This window comes from Salvelinus fontinalis, chromosome 7 (assembly GCF_029448725.1).
Source record: "Salvelinus fontinalis isolate EN_2023a chromosome 7, ASM2944872v1, whole genome shotgun sequence".
NCBI lineage: Eukaryota > Metazoa > Chordata > Actinopteri > Salmoniformes > Salmonidae > Salvelinus > Salvelinus fontinalis.
Window position 1 is genome coordinate 56,430,483 of NC_074671.1, and position 22,272 is coordinate 56,452,754.

General features: G+C 44.6%; 1 protein-coding gene across 1 annotated transcript; it reads left to right on the top strand.

Moving 5' to 3' along the window:
• Positions 1–98: 98 nt before the first annotated feature.
• LOC129859808 (ephrin-A2-like) lies at positions 99–22,235 on the top strand. Its single transcript, XM_055929935.1, has 4 exons — positions 99–1,772; positions 17,659–17,951; positions 19,198–19,263; positions 21,074–22,235. Exons 1-4 carry the CDS (start codon positions 1,582–1,584, stop codon positions 21,205–21,207), a joined length of 684 nt encoding a protein of 227 aa, XP_055785910.1. The 5' UTR covers positions 99–1,581; the 3' UTR covers positions 21,208–22,235.
• The last annotated feature ends 37 nt before the right edge of the window (positions 22,236–22,272 follow it).

Here is a 22,272-nt window from a genome sequence, read left to right on the forward strand (position 1 = left end):
GTCCCCAGAGGTAAGAGACTGAGAGACTCCGCCAGCTCAGAGTGAGAGAGGGAGGGAGGGGGAGGGAGAAATAGGGAGGATGGGTAGAGGGAGGGAGAGAAGGAGGTGAAAACGAGCAGTGCGGAGATTCTGGCAGCAGTGGGAGCTGAGAATCAGATTCACCACGAGGAGTGTTGTCACCGTGAGAGACTGTTGGAAGGATCGCCACGTTATTCACTCTGTCGGTCTGTCTCTCAGCCAGTCTGTGTGTGTGTCTCTGCCAGTCTGTGTGTGTGTCTCTGCCAGTCTCTGTGTGTTGATCCGTAAAGAACATTGTGGAGTGTGGACCATGAAGCCGAATTGGATTTTACATCCAAATCAGCAGAAACAGACAGAAGAGGAACTTGGGACGGGAGGAGTGTGATAGCTGATGATCTCTGATAAAAACGAGCAGCAATAACAGGACCCAACCAACCACTCTCACTGAGGAAACGATTAACCTGTCGTGGTTTATTGACCCGAACGGACATCTGAAGAATATTCAAATGGACCTCCCTTAATGAAGGGAATTGTTCAGGACCAGATAGAAACTGGTCAGTACCGAAACATCTTACCTTCAGCACCAAAACAGAATCTGTTACTGGGGTAACTGGTCAGTACCGAAACAGAATCTGTTACTGGGGAAACTGGTCAGTACTGAAACATCTTACAGAGGAACCTTCAGTACCAAAACATAATGTCTCACTGAAGAAACTGTTCAGCACTGGAACAACTCCCCGAGGAAACTGTTAGGAACCAATATATCTCTTACTGAAGACAGTTCAGTCCCAGCGAGCTGAGGGGAGTCAGGATGTTCGGTCCCCGGACGACAATAAACCCAGATTGGATTTGGCTTCGCGTCGCTTTGTGGAGTGGAGGAGAGGAGTGGAGAGAAGAGGTATCTATTTGTACTGATAGTGTGTGATCGAAAGAGAGAGGACGACATCATGAGATGGCTGATAATTCATCAACGCCAGAATTGATAGAAATACAGAAATATGTCAAATAATAACAACGTCTCATCACCGTAATCAATCATCAATGAACAGACAGTGGACTTAAGATAAATGCGTGGATTCAGGAGAATGAAAGTCACTAGTTTGGATGTCATATTCAGGGGAGCACAAGTTGTACAATGGGAGGACAAGTCTCAGTCCCTGGCAAGAACATAGACACTCTTCCTGTATTGATTGAGATTGGGTGATTTGCGCAACATGCAAGCGCAACAGGTTAGGTTTGTGCATGCTAGCGATTGGTTAGGATAAGGTTAGCTTTGGGCATGCTAGCAAAGTGGTCAAGGTTCAGGATAAGGTTTGTAAACAAAAACACACCAAAACAACACACCTGGATTCAAACTGCATTACAAAGTCCTGCACACTACGTCCTGTGCCACCCTGTTTCCACTAACAGGCTGGAACAATCGGAATGGACTGGGATCTTTGAATGCCCACACACTGATTGAGACTGTCCATGCACTGGATATTCCAACTCAACTGTAAGCTAACATAACCAGCGAACACTACTGTGGAGGTGGATCTAACAAGTAGACTTCAAGTGGACACTATGATGTTGTGTGTAACTGGTTTGAGGTGTGTGAGGTGGACGGCCCGGCCTGGTCAGAGGAGTGTGTGTACATGTGTGACGCAGGTGGTTCTGATGTGTCTGACTGTCCTGTCTTCCTGTCTGTCCGTCTGGGCTGAAGACCAGATCATCTTCGACCACCATGCTGTCTACTGGAACAGCACGAACCCCAGGTAGGATGATACAGTCTGTGCATGTGTGTGTGTGTGTGGATGCTATAATTGAGCTGAAAGCTCCTTTTGTCTCTGATAGACATGAGGGCATCATGCCTCCCTCTCTAGTTATTGAGTATAGCTGATAGAGACACACACACACACACACACACACTCACTCACTCACTCACTCACTCACTCACACTGCTGTGGTTAGCTGGGTCTCATTGACATGGTGCAGAGCAGCTTCGCTCTGTCAGTCTAATGAATTCTGACAGACTGGACAGCCTCCCCCTCCCTCCCTGCCTCCCCCTCCCTCCATCCCTTCTCTGTCTCTCTCTCAGGTACATATATAAACAGTGAAAGTGCTCCCTCTCTATCACGGTTGAATTACCACTAACCGGCTAACAGCCCTGTCTCCCCCTGCAACACACACACACACACACCGACGCTGCTGATTTAGTTCAGCTAACAGCTCTGTCTCTCCACAAGTGCTCAAATATTTAACAGGCAAGGAGGAAGACTCTCCTCTCTCTCTCCTCTCTTTTTCTCTCCGTCTCTTTCCTTCTTTTTTCCCCTCTCACTCTGCTCTTCCCCTCCTCCCTCTGTCAATGTACTACATCAGACAACATGCTTTGTTTGTGCAATGCTATTGTTATATCGCTGAATTAATGTGTGATGGAAGGTTGATGGAAAAGTTTGTTTATACAGAAACAAATGAACAGATGAGTTTCAAACCACACACACACACACACACAGCCTTGTTTCTGCAAAACACACACGCACACACACACACATCCTGTCTCTATAGCCTCAGAGAATAGCCAAATCTAATCCCAGGGTTTATCCTTCAAAGTAATTATTTTCTTCTCCTCCCTTTTTCCGCCCCATCCCGATTCCTCCCCACCTTGTTTCCTCCTGAACCCGTTTTCTCCCCATCCCGTTTCCTCCCTATCCCGTTTCCTCCTGATCCCGTTTTCTCCCCATCACGTTTTCTCCTCTCTCTTCTGGGAGGCTTTGTGGTTCTCTCCATCCTCCTCTAGAGGTCCCTAATGATGGTTGCAGAGGGTTTCATGCTGTGGGATGGATGTCCTCAGAGAACAACTGAACGGGGAAGATAGTGTGTATGTCTGTCTGTGTGTCTGTGTGTGCAGAAAAACCATTCACATCCATGTATCTGTCTCGCCCTTGCCCCCCAAGACCCACACACACACACACACACACTTTCTCTACTGTCCCCTGTGGCATACACATATATATCTTTCAGTTTGTTCTGACATACACATCTTTACTATACACTTACATCTAACAGCAAACCTTTGTGTGTTTGTGTGTGTGTGTCTCTGTTTCTCTATCTTACTGTCTTCTCTGTTCGACATGAAACAGCCTCTGTCTGCCTGTCTGTCTCTCTGTCTGTCTGTCTTCCTTTTATTCCCACTATGACTGATGTACATCAGTTATGACAAACACTTCTAAACAACAGAAAAGAAACAGGAGACGACAACAAAAGCCTGTTAATGTCTCTGACCTGATTACAATACAATAATCAAAGCTTATGTTATGTGTGTTTGTGTAAGCTCTCAGTACACCATTTTTACAGAGTGAGAGAGAGGGAGGGAGACAGAGATTGCAAGGAGAGAAGGAGAAGAGTTGTGAAGCGAGAGATGGATGAGAAAAATTATGTGGAGAGAGGCAGGAAGAGATGTTTTGCTGGTGTACACGATCTGTTTTCCACTTGGTTTAGCTTCACAGGTGATGTTAAACGTCTATAAAACATTTAAGGTCAGGACTCGGAACAACTTTCACACAGAAAACTTTGTTAGGAAATCTCTGTTTTTAGTGGTGTGTGTGTGTTTGATATTGCAATCACATCACCACTCATGATACATTTTAAAAGATGGAGGCACTTGTCTGAAATATCCCCTTATTCTTGATCTGATCTCGCTTCACTGACAGGTCGTTCTTGAATTACGGTGACATTTGGGCGTGGCACTTAAGGAAAAATAGTACTTCATTCTAGATGTGTATTTATTTAAATGTATTTAGTTACATCTTCCCATTGTAAATCAACTAATATGGTACCTTAATGACTTTAAATAATGTTTACCATTACGATAACGTTGTGCCACCAGTAGGAGTTTTAACACCAATGAGGGTAACACCAATGTGTCACGTGTGCTCCCTCTCCGGCCTCTAGCTCACCAGGCTGCTCGTTATGGCGCACACCTGTCACCATCGGTACACGCACCAGCGCCTCATCAGACTCATCTGGACTCCATCACTTCCCTGATTACCTTCCCTATATATGTCACTCCCTTTGGTTCCTTCCCCAGGCGTCATTGTTTCTGTTCCAGTTCATGTCTGTGCATTGTTTGTGTTTCTTGTTTTTAGTTGCTGTTATGTATTTAAACACTCACTCCCTGAACTTGCTTCCCGACTCTCAGCGCACTCGTTACACAATGAGACATTTTAGGTTGAGGTTTTTCTGAAATGGAGACCACAAATGCTGAAATCTAAGGTCATCAATCATTCAAAAAGAATGTACTGAAATGATATGATTCATCATTTTGCTCACAATTATATTTCCCTTCATTTAAATTCACTAACACCAAGTGGCACTTTGGATTGAGACACACCACATGATTAATGGAATCTTCAAATGTATGACGTACTTAAAGGGTGTGTTTAGCTAATAATTGTATTTAATATAGACCCCTCCCTGATAACAGTTTTCCACTGGACAGAATGCTCAAGGTTCTTGTATATCTTCCTAATCATTGATTTTCAAGGCGGTAACCAATGAAATAACACTGAGGGACACACATTATACTGGTATATACTTCATAGCCTTCTTTGTTTTTATTGATCTATACAATACCTGATAGTAGATGTCAAAGATAGCAGATAGATACAAGATATCTGGTGTACTGTATTAGAAACACAATATACCAGAGATATTAGATGGAAACATTCAATATTACATAGAAATAGATAAGAGATGGAAAGAAGGTATTCGACGCAGACGCACGTCAGCACACACGACAATGAAATGACAGGAGTGAGAAAGGAAAGAAGTAGAGAAATAGACTATTAGAAAGGCAGGGACAAAGACAGAGGAGATAAAGAGATTACAGGAGGAGATACAGGAGGAGTGTGTGAGGTATGAGTTGTGGCGTACGGCTGTGGAGCTGCATACTCACTGTTTGATCACACACACTTCAAACGCACACTTCTCTATTCCTTCCAGATCCCAGAACTGTGTGTCTTTGTGTGTGTGTGCGTGTTAGAGATGGTGCACTGTTCTAAACTGGGTCGGTCCTAAAAACTAAACTGCTGAGAAAGTGGCGGTGCAGCTACCTTCTAACATTACTAACAGCTTTACGCTGGGCATCTTAAAGGGATAGTTCACCCAAATGATTAAATGCCTTATTAGTTTCCTTACCCTGAAAGCGGTCCTATGGACAAGGACAGACTGTAATCCATGCTTTGGGTGTGTTTACTCATGGTGACCAACCACTAACTTTAAGCATTAGTGTGTGTGTGTGATTGTTTTGGAAGGGGATTGTGATAGCTTATTATTCTGAAGTTTTTCTTGCTGTCTACATCTGTGAGAGAAACACAATTGGAGAGAAAATACTTGTCTGTTTGAGAGAGAGGTTTTCAGAGAGAGAGAGAGAGGGGGGGTGTGTGTGTGTGTGTGTGTGTGTGTGTGTGTGTGAGACAGCTGGTGAGGAAATGCTCCCAGCAACATCTCCTCATTGGTTCAGAGTTCAAAGGCTGTTTTCTCTCTGGTTGGGGAGAAAGGGAATTCCCCCCCACACACACTGCTGTCTTTATTAGTCTTGAGGAGGTGATGAGGCACAATTTCACTCACTCACTCACTCACTCACTCACTCACTCACTCACTCACTCACTCACTCACTCACTCACTCACTAATCCAGAGAGACTGCCCGGATGTATAATTCATGTTCTCTCTGCCATCCTCATTCAGGTGTGTGTGTCTGTGCGTGCATACGTGCACTGTGCTATTTTGCAAATGTACTATTCAGCTTTAACATGTTTCAGCTGTGAAGAAGAATATCTCCTGTAATGCTTCCACATTCGTCTCTAAGCCTAGCTCTACCCCCCCCCCCCCCCCCACACACACACACTAACGTCAGCTGTAACCCTGTACTCTACAAATCATTTATACTTTAGATTTTTTTTACACAGTCAGATGGATAAATAATGTATTATTGATCCATCTACACTACAAGAGTGTCTAATTATTTAGAAATGTTCTATGTTTTGTACGTAGACATTGATAAAAGTGTTATTAGCCAAATGCTTTCTCTAAACTACCGTCAAATCACTTTGACTTTCAAATGTATAGGTTAATACTTTATCAATCCTCAAGACGACATTTCAGTAGAGAAAGCTGAGAGACATAAGAGGGTTAAAAGTAGAAACGTGTTAATTAAATCATTTGAAAAGAAAAAGAGGAAGTTTATACAGTGAGACAGAAAAATGGGTTAGAAAGTATGCTGGTTGTCTGGTTAGAGAATCCTCTATAGATGCTGGTTGTCTGGTTAGAGAATATGCTATAGATGCTGGTTGTCTGGTTAGAGAATCCGCTATAGATGCTGGTTGTCTGGTTAGAGAATCCTCTATAGATGCTGGTTGTCTGGTTAGAGAATCTTCTATAGATGCTGGTTGTCTGGTTAGAGAATCCTCTATAGATGCTGGTTGTCTGGTTAGAGAATCCTCTATAGATGCTGGTTGTCTGGTTAGAGAATCTGCTATAGATGCTGGTTGTCTGGTTAGAGAATCTGCTATAGATGCTGGTTGTCTGGTTAGAGCATCTGCTATAGATGCTGGTTGTCTGGTTAGAGAATCTGCTATAGATGCTGGTTGTCTGGTTAGAGAATCTGCTATAGATGCTGGTTGTCTGGTTAGAGAATCCTCTATAGATGCTGGTTGTCTGGTTAGAGAATCCTCTATAGATGCTGGTTGTCTGGTTAGAGAATCCTCTATAGATGCTGGTTGTCTGGTTAGAGAATCCTCTATAGATGCTGGTTGTCTGGTTAGAGCATCCTCTATAGATGCTGGTTGTCTGGTAAGAGAATCCTCTATAGATGCTGGTTGTCTGGTTAGAGAATCCTCTATAGATGCTGGTTGTCTGGTTAGAGAATCTGCTATAGGTGCTGGTTGTCTGGTTAGAGAATCCTCTATAGGTGCTGGTTGTCTGGTTAGAGAATCCGCTATAGATCCTGGTTGTCTGGTTAGAGAATCCTCTATAGGTGGTGGTTGTCTGGTTAGAGAATCCGCTATAGGTGCTGGTTGTCTGGTTAGAGAATTCGCTATAGATGCTGGTTGTCTGGTTAGAGAATTCTCTATAGGTGGTGGTTGTCTGGTTAGAGAATCTGCTATAGATGCTGGTTGTCTGGTTAGAAAATCCTCTATAGATGCTGGTTGTCTGGTTAGAAAATCCGCTATAGATGCTGGTTGTCTGGTTAGAGAATCCGCTATAGATGCTGGTTGTCTGGTTAGAGAATCCGCTATAGATGCTGGTTGTCTGGTTAGAGAATCCGCTATAGGTGCTGGTTGTCTGGTTAGAGAATCCGCTATAGATGCTGGTTGTCTGGTTAGATAATCCTCTATAGATGCTGGTTGTCTGGTTAGAGAATCCTCTATAGATGCTGGTTGTCTGGTTAGAGAATCCTCTATAGGTGGTGGTTGTCTGGTAAAGGGTTGGGGGTTATGTGGTAAAGGTTTGGGTTGGTGGTTTCTCTGGTAAAGGGTTGGGGTGGTGGTTGTCTGGTAAAGGGTTGGGGGTTATGTGGTAAAGGTTTGGGTTGGTGGTTTCTCTGGTAAAGGTTGGGTTGGTGGTTGTCTGGTAAAGGGTTGGGTTGGTGGTAGTCTGGTAAAGGGTTGGGGGCAGAAAGGGGTTATGGTTGCTTGTTTTCTGGTAATGTGCTTACGGGGCATGTCAGTGTTTGGAGTTATTAATAAAACAGAATTTCTATTATTGATCAAAGATGTGGCAAACTGCCCGCAGATATAACCTCATTTTGATATGGATGTGTGTGTGTGTGTTCGATATGGATTTAGTGAAGAGCCTCTAAGTGTTTTCCAGCTTTGAGTGATTAAGTCAGGCTACTTCAGTAGACACACGAGGATGGATGGGTGGAGAGAGGGATGGAGGGAGAGAGACAGAAGGGTGGGGCAGGAATAAGGGGAAAACTCTTATGTTTATGTCATTTCGTTAATCAGTTAGTTAGTCGTCAGTCAATCAGACAAATGTGAAGCATCTACTGTGAGATTCAATTATACAATTTCATCAAAATCACTGGAGCAGTTACATACTTTTAGTCAATTTATTTCAATAAGCTTTTCCAACCCTCTCATACCCGGGAGGGGTAGTACCGTACAAAACTAGTCCCGGAGAGGAGAGTGTAGAGGGATAAAAGAGGAGAGTGTAGAGGGATATGAGATGAGAGTGTAGAGGGATATGAGAGGAGAGTGCAGAGGGATATGAGAGGAGAGTGTAGAGGGATATGAGATGAGAGTGCAGAGGGATATGAGAGGAGAGTGCCGAGGGATATGAGATGAGAGTGTAGAGGGATATGAGAGGAGAGTGTAGAGGGATAAAAGAGGAGAGTGTAGAGGGATATGAGATGAGAGTGTAGAGGGATATGAGAGGAGAGTGCAGAGGGATATGAGAGTAGAGTGTAGAGGGATGTGAGAGGAGAGTGCAGAGGGATATGAGAGGAGAGTGCAGAGGGATATGAGAGGAGAGTGCCGAGGGATATGAGAGGAGAGTGTAGAGGGATGTGAGAGGAGAGTGCAGAGGGATATGAGAGGAGAGTGTAGAGGGATGTGAGAGGAGAGTGCAGAGGGATATGAGAGGAGAGGGATATGAGAGGAGAGTGTAGAGGGATGTGAGAGGAGAGTGCCGAGGGATATGAGAGGAGAGTGTAGAGGGATATGAGAGGAGAGTGCAGAGGGATATAAGAGGAGAGTGTAGAGGGATATGAGAGGAGAGTGCAGAGGGATATGAGAGGAGAGTGTCAAGGGATATAAGAGGAGAGTGTAGAGGGATATGAGAGGAGAGTGCAGAGGGATATGAGAGGAGAGTGCAGAGGGATATGAGAGGAGAGTGTAGAGGGATATGAGAGGAGAGTGCAGAGGGATATGAGAGGAGAGTGCAGAGGGATATGAGAGGAGAGTGTCGAGGGATATAAGAGGAGAGTGTAGAGGGATATGAGAGGAGAGTGCCGAGGGATATGAGAGGAGAGTGCAGAGGGATATGAGAGGAGAGTGTAGAGGGATATGAGAGGAGAGTGCCGAGGGATATGAGAGGAGAGTGTAGAGAGATATGAGAGGAGAGAAGTGGTGGATGAGAGAAGAAAGTTGAGAAAGTTGCTGAAGGTCATCTGAGAGCCTCGGGGTAGGACCAATCAAAAGACAAATCTGTCAGCCAATCAAATCTGTCAGCCAATCAAAGCCCAGTCCTGTATCATATTCTTCAATCGACAAACACACACACCGCAGGGAAATGCAAGTAAGTGAACTGTTTCAAACAGAGAGAACTAACCTTCATCAGCCTGCTTTATCTGGAAGTTTAACCTACACAACTATTAATATGCCACTCTAACACTGGGAGGAGAGGAGCGATCACGGGCTTTGATATGGTAATGAGAGGGTTTACACACACACACACACACACACACACACACACACACACACACACACACACACACACACACACACACACACACACACACACACACACACACACAAAGCCTGAGTGCGATGGGGCTGTTTACATAAGGGCCTGCCCTGGGACGAGTGAGAGCTGTCATCCTGCCAGAAAGAGAGAGAAAGAGAGAGTGGGGGTGAGAGGGAGAGAGAGAGCAAACAGCCTGTTTGATCTTTTTACTGAGGGATGGAGTGAGAGATGGTGAAAAGGAACTGTTTAGAGAAGAGGAAGGACAACTGGTAAGAAAAAGAAAACAGAAGATGGAGAAATGAGAAAGAAATGGAGGGTAGAGAAGGACATGGAGGGAAGATAAGGAGAAGGAGGGAAGAGAAGAGAAGGAGAAAAGAGAAGGAGATGGAGGGAAGAGATGGATGGAAGAAAAGGAGGAGGAAAGAGAAGGAGATGGAGGGAAGAGAAGAGAAGGAGGAGGGAAGAGAAGAAGATGAGGGAAGAGAAGAGAAGGAGATGGAGGGAAGAGAAGGAAAGAGAAGGAGATGGAGGGAAGAGAAGGAGATGGAGGGAAGAGAAGGATATGGAGAAAAGGGAAGGAGATAGAGGGAAAGTGGAGAGGGTCATGGTAGGAGAAAGGGAATGGTAAGACCTAGAGGAAAAGGCAAGAATAGAGAGAAGGGGGGATAAAGGATATGGATTCCCCTGTTTCCCTCAGTTCAATGTGTCCTCTTTCAGGCTCTTAATCTACATTAACACACACACACGCTGCCTTCATGTCTGCACTCAGTGCTTAAAATAAAGTTTGTGTGTGTGTGTGTGTATGTGGGTGAGTGTGCAAGTGTGTGACTATGTGTGTGTGTGTGTGTGTGTGTGTGTGTGTGTGTGTGTGTGTGTGTGTGTGTGTGTGTGTATGAGGGGGTTGTAACCAAGGTCAAAACCACTTAAGTGTCTGTCTTATGTAACCCTCCCCAGTCCAAATATTCCCCCGCTATGTCTGTGTCTGAGCTGCATACTAAGGTGGACACACACACAGACACACACTCTCTTTAAAGCGAAAGGGTGTGTATCGATTTAGCATGGTGTGCAGATTCCCACCACAACCCCTATACAAGGATTAAAATGAGAGCGCCAGAGGAACACACACACACATCGCTTCTTAACGACACAAACTCTCCTAGCTACTCCTGTATCAGTTAGTTGAGGGGTATCTCTCTTCCTCCCCCGTATCCCCCTTCCTCCTCTTTCCTCTCTTTCATCTCGCCATTAGGCCCACAGGCTAAGGAGGTGTGTCTTTGTGTGTGTGTTTCTTTGTGTGTGTCTTTGTGTGTGTGTGTGTTTAAAGGAAGAGAAACAGCAGAGCTAGCAGTAGTTAATTAATACACATCAAAAGGACCATTAAATATGAAACAGCTACACAGCACAGCCAACAGCAGCAACAGTTTGGCTGACCTGAATAATTCACACAAGAGCTTACCCTGTGTGTGTGTGTGTGTGTGTGTGTGTGTGTGTGTGTGTGTGTGTGTGTGTGTGTGTGTGTGTGTGTGTGTGTGTGTGTGTGTGTGTGTGTGTGTGTGTTGATTGTTAATTATTCAGAATATAGCTTACCCTTCTGCCCAACACTCTACTTTGTTAACAAGAAAAATATTTATTTATACGCTTTTAGTCTCTTTACCTTTATATATCTATTTATAATTAGTGCTGTCAATATCTCTATCAATCATGTTACTACAGTTGAAGTCGGAAGTTTACATACACATTAGCCAAATACATTTAAACTCAGTTGTTCACAATTCCTGACATTTAATCCTAGTAAGAATTCCCTGTCTTAGGTCAGTTAGGATCACCACTTTATTTTAAGAGTGTGAAATATCAGAATAATAGAAGAGAGAATGATTTATTTCAGCATTTATTTATTTCATCACATTCCCAGAGGGCCAGAAGTTTACATACACTCAATTAGTATTTGGTAGCATTAACTTTAAATTGTTTAACTTGGGTCAAACGTTTCGGGTAGCCTTCCACAAGCTTCCCACAATAAGTTGGGTGAATTTTGGCCCATCCCTCCCGACAGAGCTGGTGTAACTGAGTCAGGTTTGTAGGCCTCGCACATGCTTTTTCAGGCCTGCCCACAAATTTTCTATAGGACTGAGGTCAGGGCTTTGTAATGGCCAATCCAATACCTTGACTATGTTGTCCTTAAGCCATTTTGCCACAACTTTGGAAGTATGCTTGGGGTCATTGTCCATTTGGAAGACCCATTTGCGACCAATCTTCCTGACTGACTGATGTCTTGAGATGTTGCTTCAATATATCCACATAATTCTCCTGCCTCATGATGCTATTTATTTTGTGAAGTGCACCAGTCCCTCCTGCAGCAAAGCACCCCCACAACATGATGCTGCCACCCCCGTGCTTCACGGCTGGGATGGTGTTCTTCGGCTTGCAAGCCTCCCCCTTTTTCCTCCAAACATAACAATGGTCATTATGGCCAAACAGTTCTATTTTTGTTTCATCAGACCAGAGGACATTTCTCCAAAAAGTACGATCTTTGTCCCCATGTGCAGTTGCAAACCGCAGTCTGGCTTTTTATGGCGGTTTTGGAGCAGTGGCTTTTTCCTTGCTGAGCGGCCTTTCAGATTGTCGATATAGGACTCATTTTACTGTGGATATAGACATTTTTTACCTGTTTCCTCCAGCATCTTCACAAGGTCCTTTGCTGTTGTTCTGGGATTGATTTGCACTTTTCGCACCAAAGTACGTTCATCTCTAGGAGACAGAACGCGTCTCCTTCCTGAGTGGTATGACGACTGCATGGTCCCAATCGTGTTTATAATTGCGTACTATTGTTTGTACAGATGAACGTGGTATCGTCAGGCGTTTGGAAATTGCTCCCAAGGATGAACCAGACGTGTGGAGGTCTACAATTTTTTTTCTGAGGTCTTGACTGATTTGTTTTGATTTTCCCATGATGTCAAGCACTGAGTTTGAAGGTAGGCCTTGAAATACATCCACAGGTACACCTCCAATTGACTCAAATTATGTCAATTAGCCTAGCAGAAGCTTCTAAAGCCATGACATAATTTTCTGGAATTTTCCAAGCTGTTTAAAGGCACAGTCAACTTAGTGTATGTAAACTTCTGACCCACTGGAATTGTGATACAGTGAATTATAAGTGAAATTAATCTGTCTGTAAACAATTGTTGGAATAATGACACGTGTCATGCACAAAGTAGATGCCAAAACCGACTTGCCAAAACTATAGTTTGTTAACAAGAAATGTGTGGAGTGGTTGAAAAATGAGTTAATGACTCCAACCTAAGTCTATGTAAACTTCTGACTTCAACTGTATCTCTATTAGTGCTGTCAATATCTCTATCAATCATGTTACTTATCCAATCACCCCTGTTATAGCTCAGTCAGTCCTGTTACTATCTCAGTCAATCCTGTTACTATCTCTATCTGCCACGTTCCTGACCCGTTTTCCTTTGTCTTGTATTTATTTGAGTTGGTCAGGGCGTGAGTTGGGTGGGTTTGTCTATGGTTGATTTTCTATGTTGGGATTTTTGTGTTCGGCCTGGTATGATTCTCAATCAGAGGCAGCTGTCAATCGTTGTCCCTGATTGAGAATCATACTTAGGCAGCCTGGGTTTCACGTGTGTTTGGTGGGTGTTTGTTTCCGGGTTTGTGTTTTTCACCACACGGTACTGTATCTGTTTTCTGCACTTTGTTTATTTGTTTTGTATTTTCAGTGTTCAGTTTTTCCGTTATAATAAATCATTCATCATGAACACTAACCACTCCGCGTATTGGTCCGATCCTTCTCGCCTCTCCTCGTCCGAGGAGGAGGAATATGATGACTATCGTTACAGAAACACCCACCAACAAAGGACCAAGCGGAGTGGAGAAGGGCAGCGACAGCAGCAACAGAAGACACAGGACTCGTGGACCTGGGAAGAGGTCCTGGACGTCCAGCCAGGATCCGCCAGAGCCGTCCAGGCAGGGTCCGCCAGAGCCGTTCAGCCAGGATCCGCCAGAGCCGTCCAGCCAGGATCCGCCAGAGCCGCCCAGCCAGGATCCGCCAGAGCCGCCCGTCTGTCCCGAGCCGTCAGAGCCGCCCGTGTGTCCCGAGCAGCCAGAGCCTTCCGCCAGACAGGAGCAGCCAGAGCCTTCCGCCAGACAGGAGCATTCGGAGCATTCAGAGCCTTCCGCCACACAGGAGCAGTCAGAGCAGTCAGCCAGCCAGGACCAGCCAGAGCCATCCAGCCAGGACCAGCCAGAGCCGTCCAGCCAGGATACGCCAGAGCCGTCCAGCCAGGATCCGCCAGAGCCGTCCGCCAGACAGGAGCAGCCAGAGCCTTCCGCCAGACAGGAGCAGTCAGAGCCTTCCGCCAGACAGGAGCAGTCAGAGCCTTCCGCCAGACAGGAGCAGTCAGAGCCTTCCGCCAGACAGGAGCAGTCAGAGCCTTCCGCCAGACAGGAGCAGTCAGAGCCGTCAGCCAGCCAGGATCCGCCAGAGCCTTCCAGCCAGGATCCGCCAGAGCCGTCCAGCCAGGATCCGCCAGAGCCGTCCAGCCAGGATCCGCCAGAGCCGTCCAGCCAGGATCCGCCAGAGCCGTCCAGCCAGGATCCGCCAGAGCCGTCCAGCCAGGATCCGCCAGAGCCGCCCGCCAGACAGGAGCAGCCAGAGCCACCCGCCAGACAGGAGCAGCCAGAGCCTTCCGCCATACAGGAGCAGTCAGAGCCTTCCGCCAGACAGGAGCAGTCAGAGCCTTCCGCCAGAGAGGAGCAGTCAGAGCCTTCCGCCAGACAGGAGCAGCCAGAGCCGGCCAGCCAGGACCCGCCAGAGCCGGCCAGCCAGGATCCGCCAGAGCCGGCCAGCCAGGATCCGCCAGAGCCAGCCAGCCAGGATCCGCCAGCCAGCCAGGATCCGCCCCTCAGTCCGGAGCCGCCCCTCAGTCCGGAGCCGCCCCTCAGTCCGGAGCCGCCCCTCAGTCCGGAGCCGCCCCTCAGTCCGGTGCTGCGTACATGGAGGGTGGTTGTTAGGAGGAGGCCACGGGGGCGAGTAAGGAGGTGGACAAAGACATTGTTAAGGTGGGGTCCACGTCCCGAGCCAGAGCCGCCACCGTGGACAGACGCCCACCCAGACCCTCCCCTAGAATTTATGGTGGTGCGCCCAGGGTTCGCACCTTAAGGGGGGGGGGGGGGTCTGTCACGTTCCTGACCTGTTTTCCTTTGACTTGTATTTATTTTAGTTGGTCAGGGCATGAGTTGGGTGGGTTTGTCTATGGTTGATTTTCTATGTTGGGATTTTTGTGTTCGGCCTGGTATGATTCTCAATCAGAGGCAGCTGTCAATCGTTGTCCCTGATTGAGAATCATACTTAGGCAGCCTGGGTTTCACGTGTGTTTGGTAGGTGTTTGTTTCCGTGTTTGTGTTTTTCACCACACGGTACTGTATCTGTTTTCTGCACTTTGTTTATTTGTTTTGTATTTTCAGTGTTCAGTTTTTCCGTTAAAATAAATCATTCATCATGAACACTAACCACTCCGCGTATTGGTCCGATCCTTCTCGCCTTGCCTCTCCTCGTCCGAGGAATATGACGACTACCGTTACACTATCAGTCCTGTTACCATCTCTATCAGTCCTGTTAACATCTCAAACAGTCCTGTTACTATCACAGTCAGTCCTGTTACTATCACAGTCAGTCCCGATACCATCTCAGTCAGTCCTGTTACTATAGTCAGTCAGTCCTGTTACTATAGTCAGTCAGTCCTGTTACTATAGTCAGTCAGTCCTGTTACTATATCAGTCCTGTTACTATAGTCAGTCAGTCCTGTCACTATCTCAATCATCCCTGTTAGGCTACTCTCTCTAACTCACCCCCAATATTGGGTATGTAACAGAATATACTTAGGCCGGGATTCAATCCGTTCGCACATTGAAACACGCTTGGCATTTAAAGGTCATTTCCGATTGAGCAATGTGGGAACATTGCCTGTAATGCACAATTGGATTGAATCCATCCCTTATTCAGATTACTTCTACATCTCCACCAGTGAATAGCTCGCAATGTCAAGAACATAAATGGTAGTAAATTAACAAAATAAAAATCTGATTATATGAAACCCCATGAGGCTAGAGAGTTGCATTATTTTGACCGGCCAGCTATGTGTGTAGATCTTCTCATTTTACTATTGGTTTTCATTCTCAGGGTTGAAAACGGAAAGAGTGGAACAGAGCTGCTACACTATGGGCGTCGCTTGATGTCTGTGTGTGTTTCCCCCTGAGCGGATGCCTATTTCTAGATCGGTGGGGGGCAAGGTTTAGCCACTGGAGGAGAAAAGCTGCGTTTCTGTTTCAGAGAAGAAATCCTCACAACCTAAACCCTTCACACAGTGTTTTAACCATGTTGTGTTGCGGTCTAGGTTCCACCATGACTGCAGGGTTGCGGTCAATATAAATGACTACCTCGACACACAATGAAGCACACCCACACAGGTCTTTCTATAAACTAGGGTACCAGTGAGGATTTCTTATACTGGACAACTTGTTAACAAGTCATTGATAATAATCTGCCAATTTTTTTTCATGTCATTAAGATACAGTATAAGGGGGATCATACACTACATGCCAAGGTTGACTACTTTGAAGAATCTAAAATCTAAAATATATTTTGATTCGTTTAACACTTTTTGGGTTACTACATGATTCCATGTGTGTCGTTTCATAGTTGTGATGTCTTCACTATTATTCTACAATGTAGAAAATAGTACAAATAAAGAAAAACTCTTGAATGAGTAGGTGTCCAAACCTTTGACTGGTACTGTATGTCCAGAATATTTTGGTGTCTCATTCCTGAGTTTAGCTGTGCGCAATTGTGTAAGATAGACTATTGCACAACACCCAACACTCTTCCTATTAATTATTCTGGATATAATGACGACAAATTACATAGCCTAGTGGGCTTATTCACAACATGATCTGGTAATGAAATACATGACAAATCCATTTTATTTTCCATGTTACACCTGCCATTTTAAACAACAAGGGGCTTGAAGTAGCCCACCAGAACAGGAATTTGGAGCTCAGAAATTCAAGTACTAGAATATGCCTACTTTGTGTTGAAAATCTGACGTTTCCTCAATTTGGTGCTTGAAAATTCCTTCTAATTATTGTTGCCAATTTATAAGTTCTCCCGCTCCCATATAATTTTCTGAGATTTCATTTTTGATCAGTTTTTGCCACTTTCGTTTGTTTCCTGACGCAACTATGTTGCCGTAAAACCACGTGCGGTTGTTATGAGGACGACAACATCTAGTGAAAAATCGCCATGCATGCATCCGATCTATTTAGTCAGGCAATGTCCACATTATTCTCACATATTTTAAAACGTAATAATAATACTTAGAATATCAAGGCCTAAAAAAAAAACTGTTTCAAGGTGGTAATGACCTACTTTTTGCATGCTTTTTGGGTGGATGGGAGTTCTATATTAGGCCCTACATGTACAATTATATCAATTATACAATTGTTTAACATTGTTGAGATCCTTGAAAAGGACAATAGAGGGCTTGAAAGCTTCCCTGAACGTCCTTGAATCAGATTTGCCAGTGTGTGTATGAACCCTACTTAAAGGATGTATAGTCCTAGTCCTGTGTTGTTGTATAGGTGGAGTCATGGGCTAATTTGCATGTATTCCCTTTTATTCCTCTAGGTACACATCTGGAACAGCATGAAAATCCTTTTTTATCTTGTTTCAAACCATTTAGAAATGTTTTGCCCAATGTCATGCCCACATACATTTTCTGTGTGTGTGTGTGTGTGTGTGTGTGTGTGTGTGTGTGTGTGTGTGTGTGTGTGTGTGTGTGTGTGTGTGTGTGTGTGTGTGTGTGTGTGTGTGTGTGTGTGTGTGTGTGTGTATCCGCTTGGTCACGGTGGTTGAGCACTCTGATTAATACTTACAGACAGACAACAGATGGGGGAGAAAGGTGAGATATGAGGGGAGAGAGGATATAGATGGTGGAGGACAGGGAGTTGGAGAGAGATATGAGGAGTGGGAGAGAGATATGAGGAATGGGAGAGAGGGAGAAACAGAAGCAAGGAGAGAGAGAGAGAGAGACAGCTAGATGGAAAGAGAAAGCAGTGTAAATCCATCCTAACCCTGTGGTTGTGTTGTGGCAGTGTTTTAACCATGTTGTTGTGTTGCGGTCTAGGTTCCACCATGACTACAGGGTTGCGGTCAATATAAATGACTACCTCGACATCTACTGTCCATTCTACACCAATGGCTCTCCGGCTCACGGTCGAATGGAACGCTATATCCTGTTCATGGTCAACCACGAGGGGTACACTTCCTGTCAACACAGGATGAGGGGGTTCAAACGCTGGGAGTGCAACCGTCCTACCGGTCCTGACGGTCCCCTGCGCTTCTCAGAAAAGTTCCAGCTGTTTACGCCTTTCTCCCTGGGCTTCGAGTTCAGGCCAGGACACGAATACTACTATATCTGTGCGTAATATGTCATTTATTTATTTATTTATTTTACCGCTATTTTACCAGGTAAGTTGACTGAGAACACGTTCTCATTTGCAGCAACGACCTGGGGAATAGTTACAGGGGAGAGGAGGGGGATGAATGAGCCAATTGTAAACTGGGGATTATTAGGTGACCATGATGGTTTGAGGACCAGATTGGGAATTTAGCCAGGACACCGGGGTTAACACCCCTACTCTTACGATAAGTGCCATGGGATCTTTAATGACCTCAGAGAGTCAGGACACCCGTTTAACGTCCCATCCGAAAGACGGCACCCTACACAGGGCAGTGTCCCCAATCACTGCCCTGGGGCATTGGGATATTTTTTAGACCAGAGGAAAGAGTGCCTCCTACTGGCCCTCCAACACCACTTCCAGCAGCATCTGGTCTCCCATCCACTACAATATAACTAATATGTGAGCAATATCTTGTACTACAGTACTACGACTATAAATGTGAGTAATATCTTGTACTACTACAGTACTACCACTATAAATAGGAGAAATATGTCATACTACTGCAGTACTACCACTATAAATGTGAGTAATATCTTGTAATATCTTGTACTACTACAGTACTACCACTATAAATGTGAGTAATATATTGTACTACTACAGTATTACTACTATAAATTTGAGTAATATCTTGTACTACTACAGTATTACTACTATAAATGTGAAAAATATGTCGTACTACTGCAGTACAACAACAACATATTATGGGGTGAGTTGAAATGTCCATTTAAGTTGAATTTGACATGAATGCGTGACGAAGTACAATTTTTAACTTCAATGTAAGTTAAACTCCAATGTAAGTTAAGGATTTACTCCTCTTACTGCTACAGTACAACTACTAGTATATGTATTACTACTGCTATGAGGAGAGAGAGAAGAGGAGGAACGAGAGAAAGGTAGAGGGAGGGCAGAGGAAGGGTCATGGTTATATCCTCTGAGTAGCAGATTTTTATGGTGTTGCTCTGAGGACATACTTGGCTCTTCTTATCCTCTTACTGTGTGTGTGTGTGTGTGTGTGTGTGTGTGTGTGTGTGTGTGTGTGTGTGTGTGTGTAATTGTGTGTGTCTCCCTTCCAACCTCATGGACACCAGATATAGTGGGATCACCCAGGTCTAAATTGGACCCTATTCACAGTGGCGTAACCGACATAGCAAACTACAAACTATCTCCATCTAATTTTCTTTCCCTCCCTCTTTCTCTGTCAGCATCTCCTCATCCCAACCATGTAGGGAGGCCGTGTCTGAGGCTGAAGGTGTATGTCAGACCTCCAGGTAAGTCACGCTCTAACTACACACACACACACACACACACACACACACACACACACACACACACACACACACACACACACACACACACACACACACACACACAAACACACACACACAGAGAAGACAGGACAGTAGAAAGACAGACAGAAATCCTCTCCTTCAAGTTCCTAATAGAGACATGACTCCTCTCCATTCAATTTAGTTCCTAATAGAGACCTGACTCCTCTCCTTCAAGTTCCTAATAGAGACATGCCTCCTCTCCATTCAATGTAGTTCCGAATAGAGACATGACTCCTCTCCATTCAATTTAGTTCCTAATATAGACATGACTCCTCTCCTTTCAATTTAGTTCCTAATAGAGACATGACTCCTCTCCATTCAATGTAGTTCCGAATAGAGACATGACTCCTCTCCATTCAATTTAGTTCCTAATATAGACATGACTCCTCTCCTTTCAATTTAGTTCCTAATAGAGACATGACTCCTCTCCTTTAAATGTAGTTCCTAATAGAGACATGACTCCTCTCCTTTCAATTTAGTTCCTAATAGAGACATGACTCCTCTCCTTTCAATTTAGTTCCTAATAGAGACATGACTCCTCTCCTTTCAATTTAGTTCCTAATAGAGACATGACTCCTCTCCTTTCAATTTAGTTCCTAATAGAGACATGACTCCTCTCCTTTAAATGTAGTTCCTAATAGAGACATGACTCCTCTCCTTTAAATGTAGTTCCTAATAGAGACATGACTCCTCTCCTTTAAATGTAGTTACTAATAGACATGACTCCTCTCCTTTAAATTCAGTTCCTAATATAGACATGACTCCTCTCCTTTAAATTCAGTTCCTAATAGAGACATGACTCCTCTCCTTTAAATGTAGTTCCTAATAGAGACATGAGTCCTCTCCTTAAATGTAGTTCCTAATAGAGACATGCCTCCTCTCCTTTAAATGTAGTTCCTAATAGAGACATGACTCCTCCCCTTAAATGTAGTTCCTAATAGAGACATGACTCCTCCCCTTTAAATGTAGTTCCTAATAGAGACATGACTGCTCTCCTTTAAATTCAGTTCCTAATAGAGACATGACTCCTCTCCTTTAAATGTAGTTCCTAATAGAGACATGAGTCCTCTCCTTAAATGTAGTTCCTAATAGAGACATGACTCCTCCCCTTTAAATGTAGTTCCTAATAGAGACATGACTCCTCTCCTCTGTAATTACAATTTTTTTCTGACTCTGACATAGAAACCTCATCTTCTTCTAAAGACTCTACAATTATCACTGTGTGTGTGTGTGTGTGTGTGTGTGTGTGTGTGTGTGTGTGTGTGTGTGTGTGTGTGTGTGTGTGTGTGTGTGTGTGTGTGTGTGTGTGTGTGTGTATGTAACTGTATTAAATTGTAATTAGGTTGCTTAAACCCCCTGCTGAGGTCTTGGCGACATTAGTCTCCTCTCTCTCTTTCTCCTCTTACACTTTCTCTCATTCTGTTTCTCTCTCGCTGCATCTGGAACTCCAACACTTTCTTCTTCTTATTCCTGTTATTTTCTGTCTATTTTAGTCATTTTCTGTCCATTCTGTTGTTCTCTCTCTCCAATCAGTTGGTTGTTAAGATGTCTTTCACTCTGCTTCTATCATTTTCTCTCCGCTTGCAGATCGTTCTGGCCTTCTCTTTCTCTCTGTTCTATTCTGTCCCATCTCTCCTTTCAGATGTTTTCTGTCCTCTCTGTTCTGTTGTTTTCTTTCTCTCTGTCTGTTCAGACTTCAGTGTTTTCGCTCTCTGTTGAGTCATGCTGTCATTCTCTCTGTCTGTTCCAGGCAGTTCAGGGTTTGACTCTCCAGAGCCCTTTCTGACTGATGGAGCTGCAGACTGGAGCCCAGAGTCCCTGCTAGCCCCAGCCCTAATACCCAGCCTTGCCACACTGCTACTGTGCTTCCTCTCATCGCTGTGACCCCCCCCCCCCCCCTCTAGCAACACCTAGACCAGAGTCTTTGCTGGAAGACTGCCTGTAGGACTGCCTGGCTGGCTGTCCCTCAAACCCCCACACGCTCAGGGAGAAACTCTCTTTCAGTCCTGGATTAAAAACCACTGTGGGTCCCCAGGACAAGCATTTACAGCCCCTGGGCTAATTCATGGATGAAGAGCCCCTAGTCTAAACTTAACCCTAACCCCCCCGGGGTGTCTGAAGGGATATGGATGGTGGGTGGTGGTAGTTGGCTGGACACATATGCATGACCACTGTGAATCTGGACTGAACTGACTAAACTGATGGTGTTCTGTTCTGTTTACATGATCACATATAATTTAACTGAAGATGGTTCTACGGATGTCATGGTTATATTTGAAATGGACAGTTAATTAGACTTCCAAAGTGCAAATTCTGATCTGACACTCAGAAGCCTTCTGATGGACAGTAAAACAACTCAACTATATTTACTGCTGCAACCCCCAGCCCACAGAGGGAAGAGGAGAAGGAGGGGGAGAGGGAAACAGGCAATGTGAGAGAAATAAACAAAGAAAAGGAGAGAGAAAGAAAGAGAGTCTCGGGACCGAGACTTCTTTAATGTCGGGAAGGGAACATAATGAGAAAGCACTGTGTTCACAGAAACAAACAAGAACACTGACACGTTTCTACCCTGTTTCATCTTATTTTTGTTCCGTTTAAACGCACCATCAATTATTCGAGAGAGAGAGAAGTTTGGTCCTTGCTTTATTCTCTAACCCTAAAACCGTTGATAATGACTCAATATTCTGTTCCTCTGATGTTGCGTGTCTTAGTGTGTGTAATCCGCCGGTAGTTGGTTCTATCATGTACAGCATTTACGCTAAGGCGATCCCTGCCATGGTTTAATGTATAAAAAGTTTCCTTCACGTCTCCATTTCATCAGTTTGTCTCCTGTTCTGATCTGTTGTTTTTGTCAAGATGATGAGAGACAGGAGAGAAACACACCAATAAAGGTTGTTTTGTCTACAAAGTGACTGACAGTGATTATTGTCTTCTATACAGTAACACGGG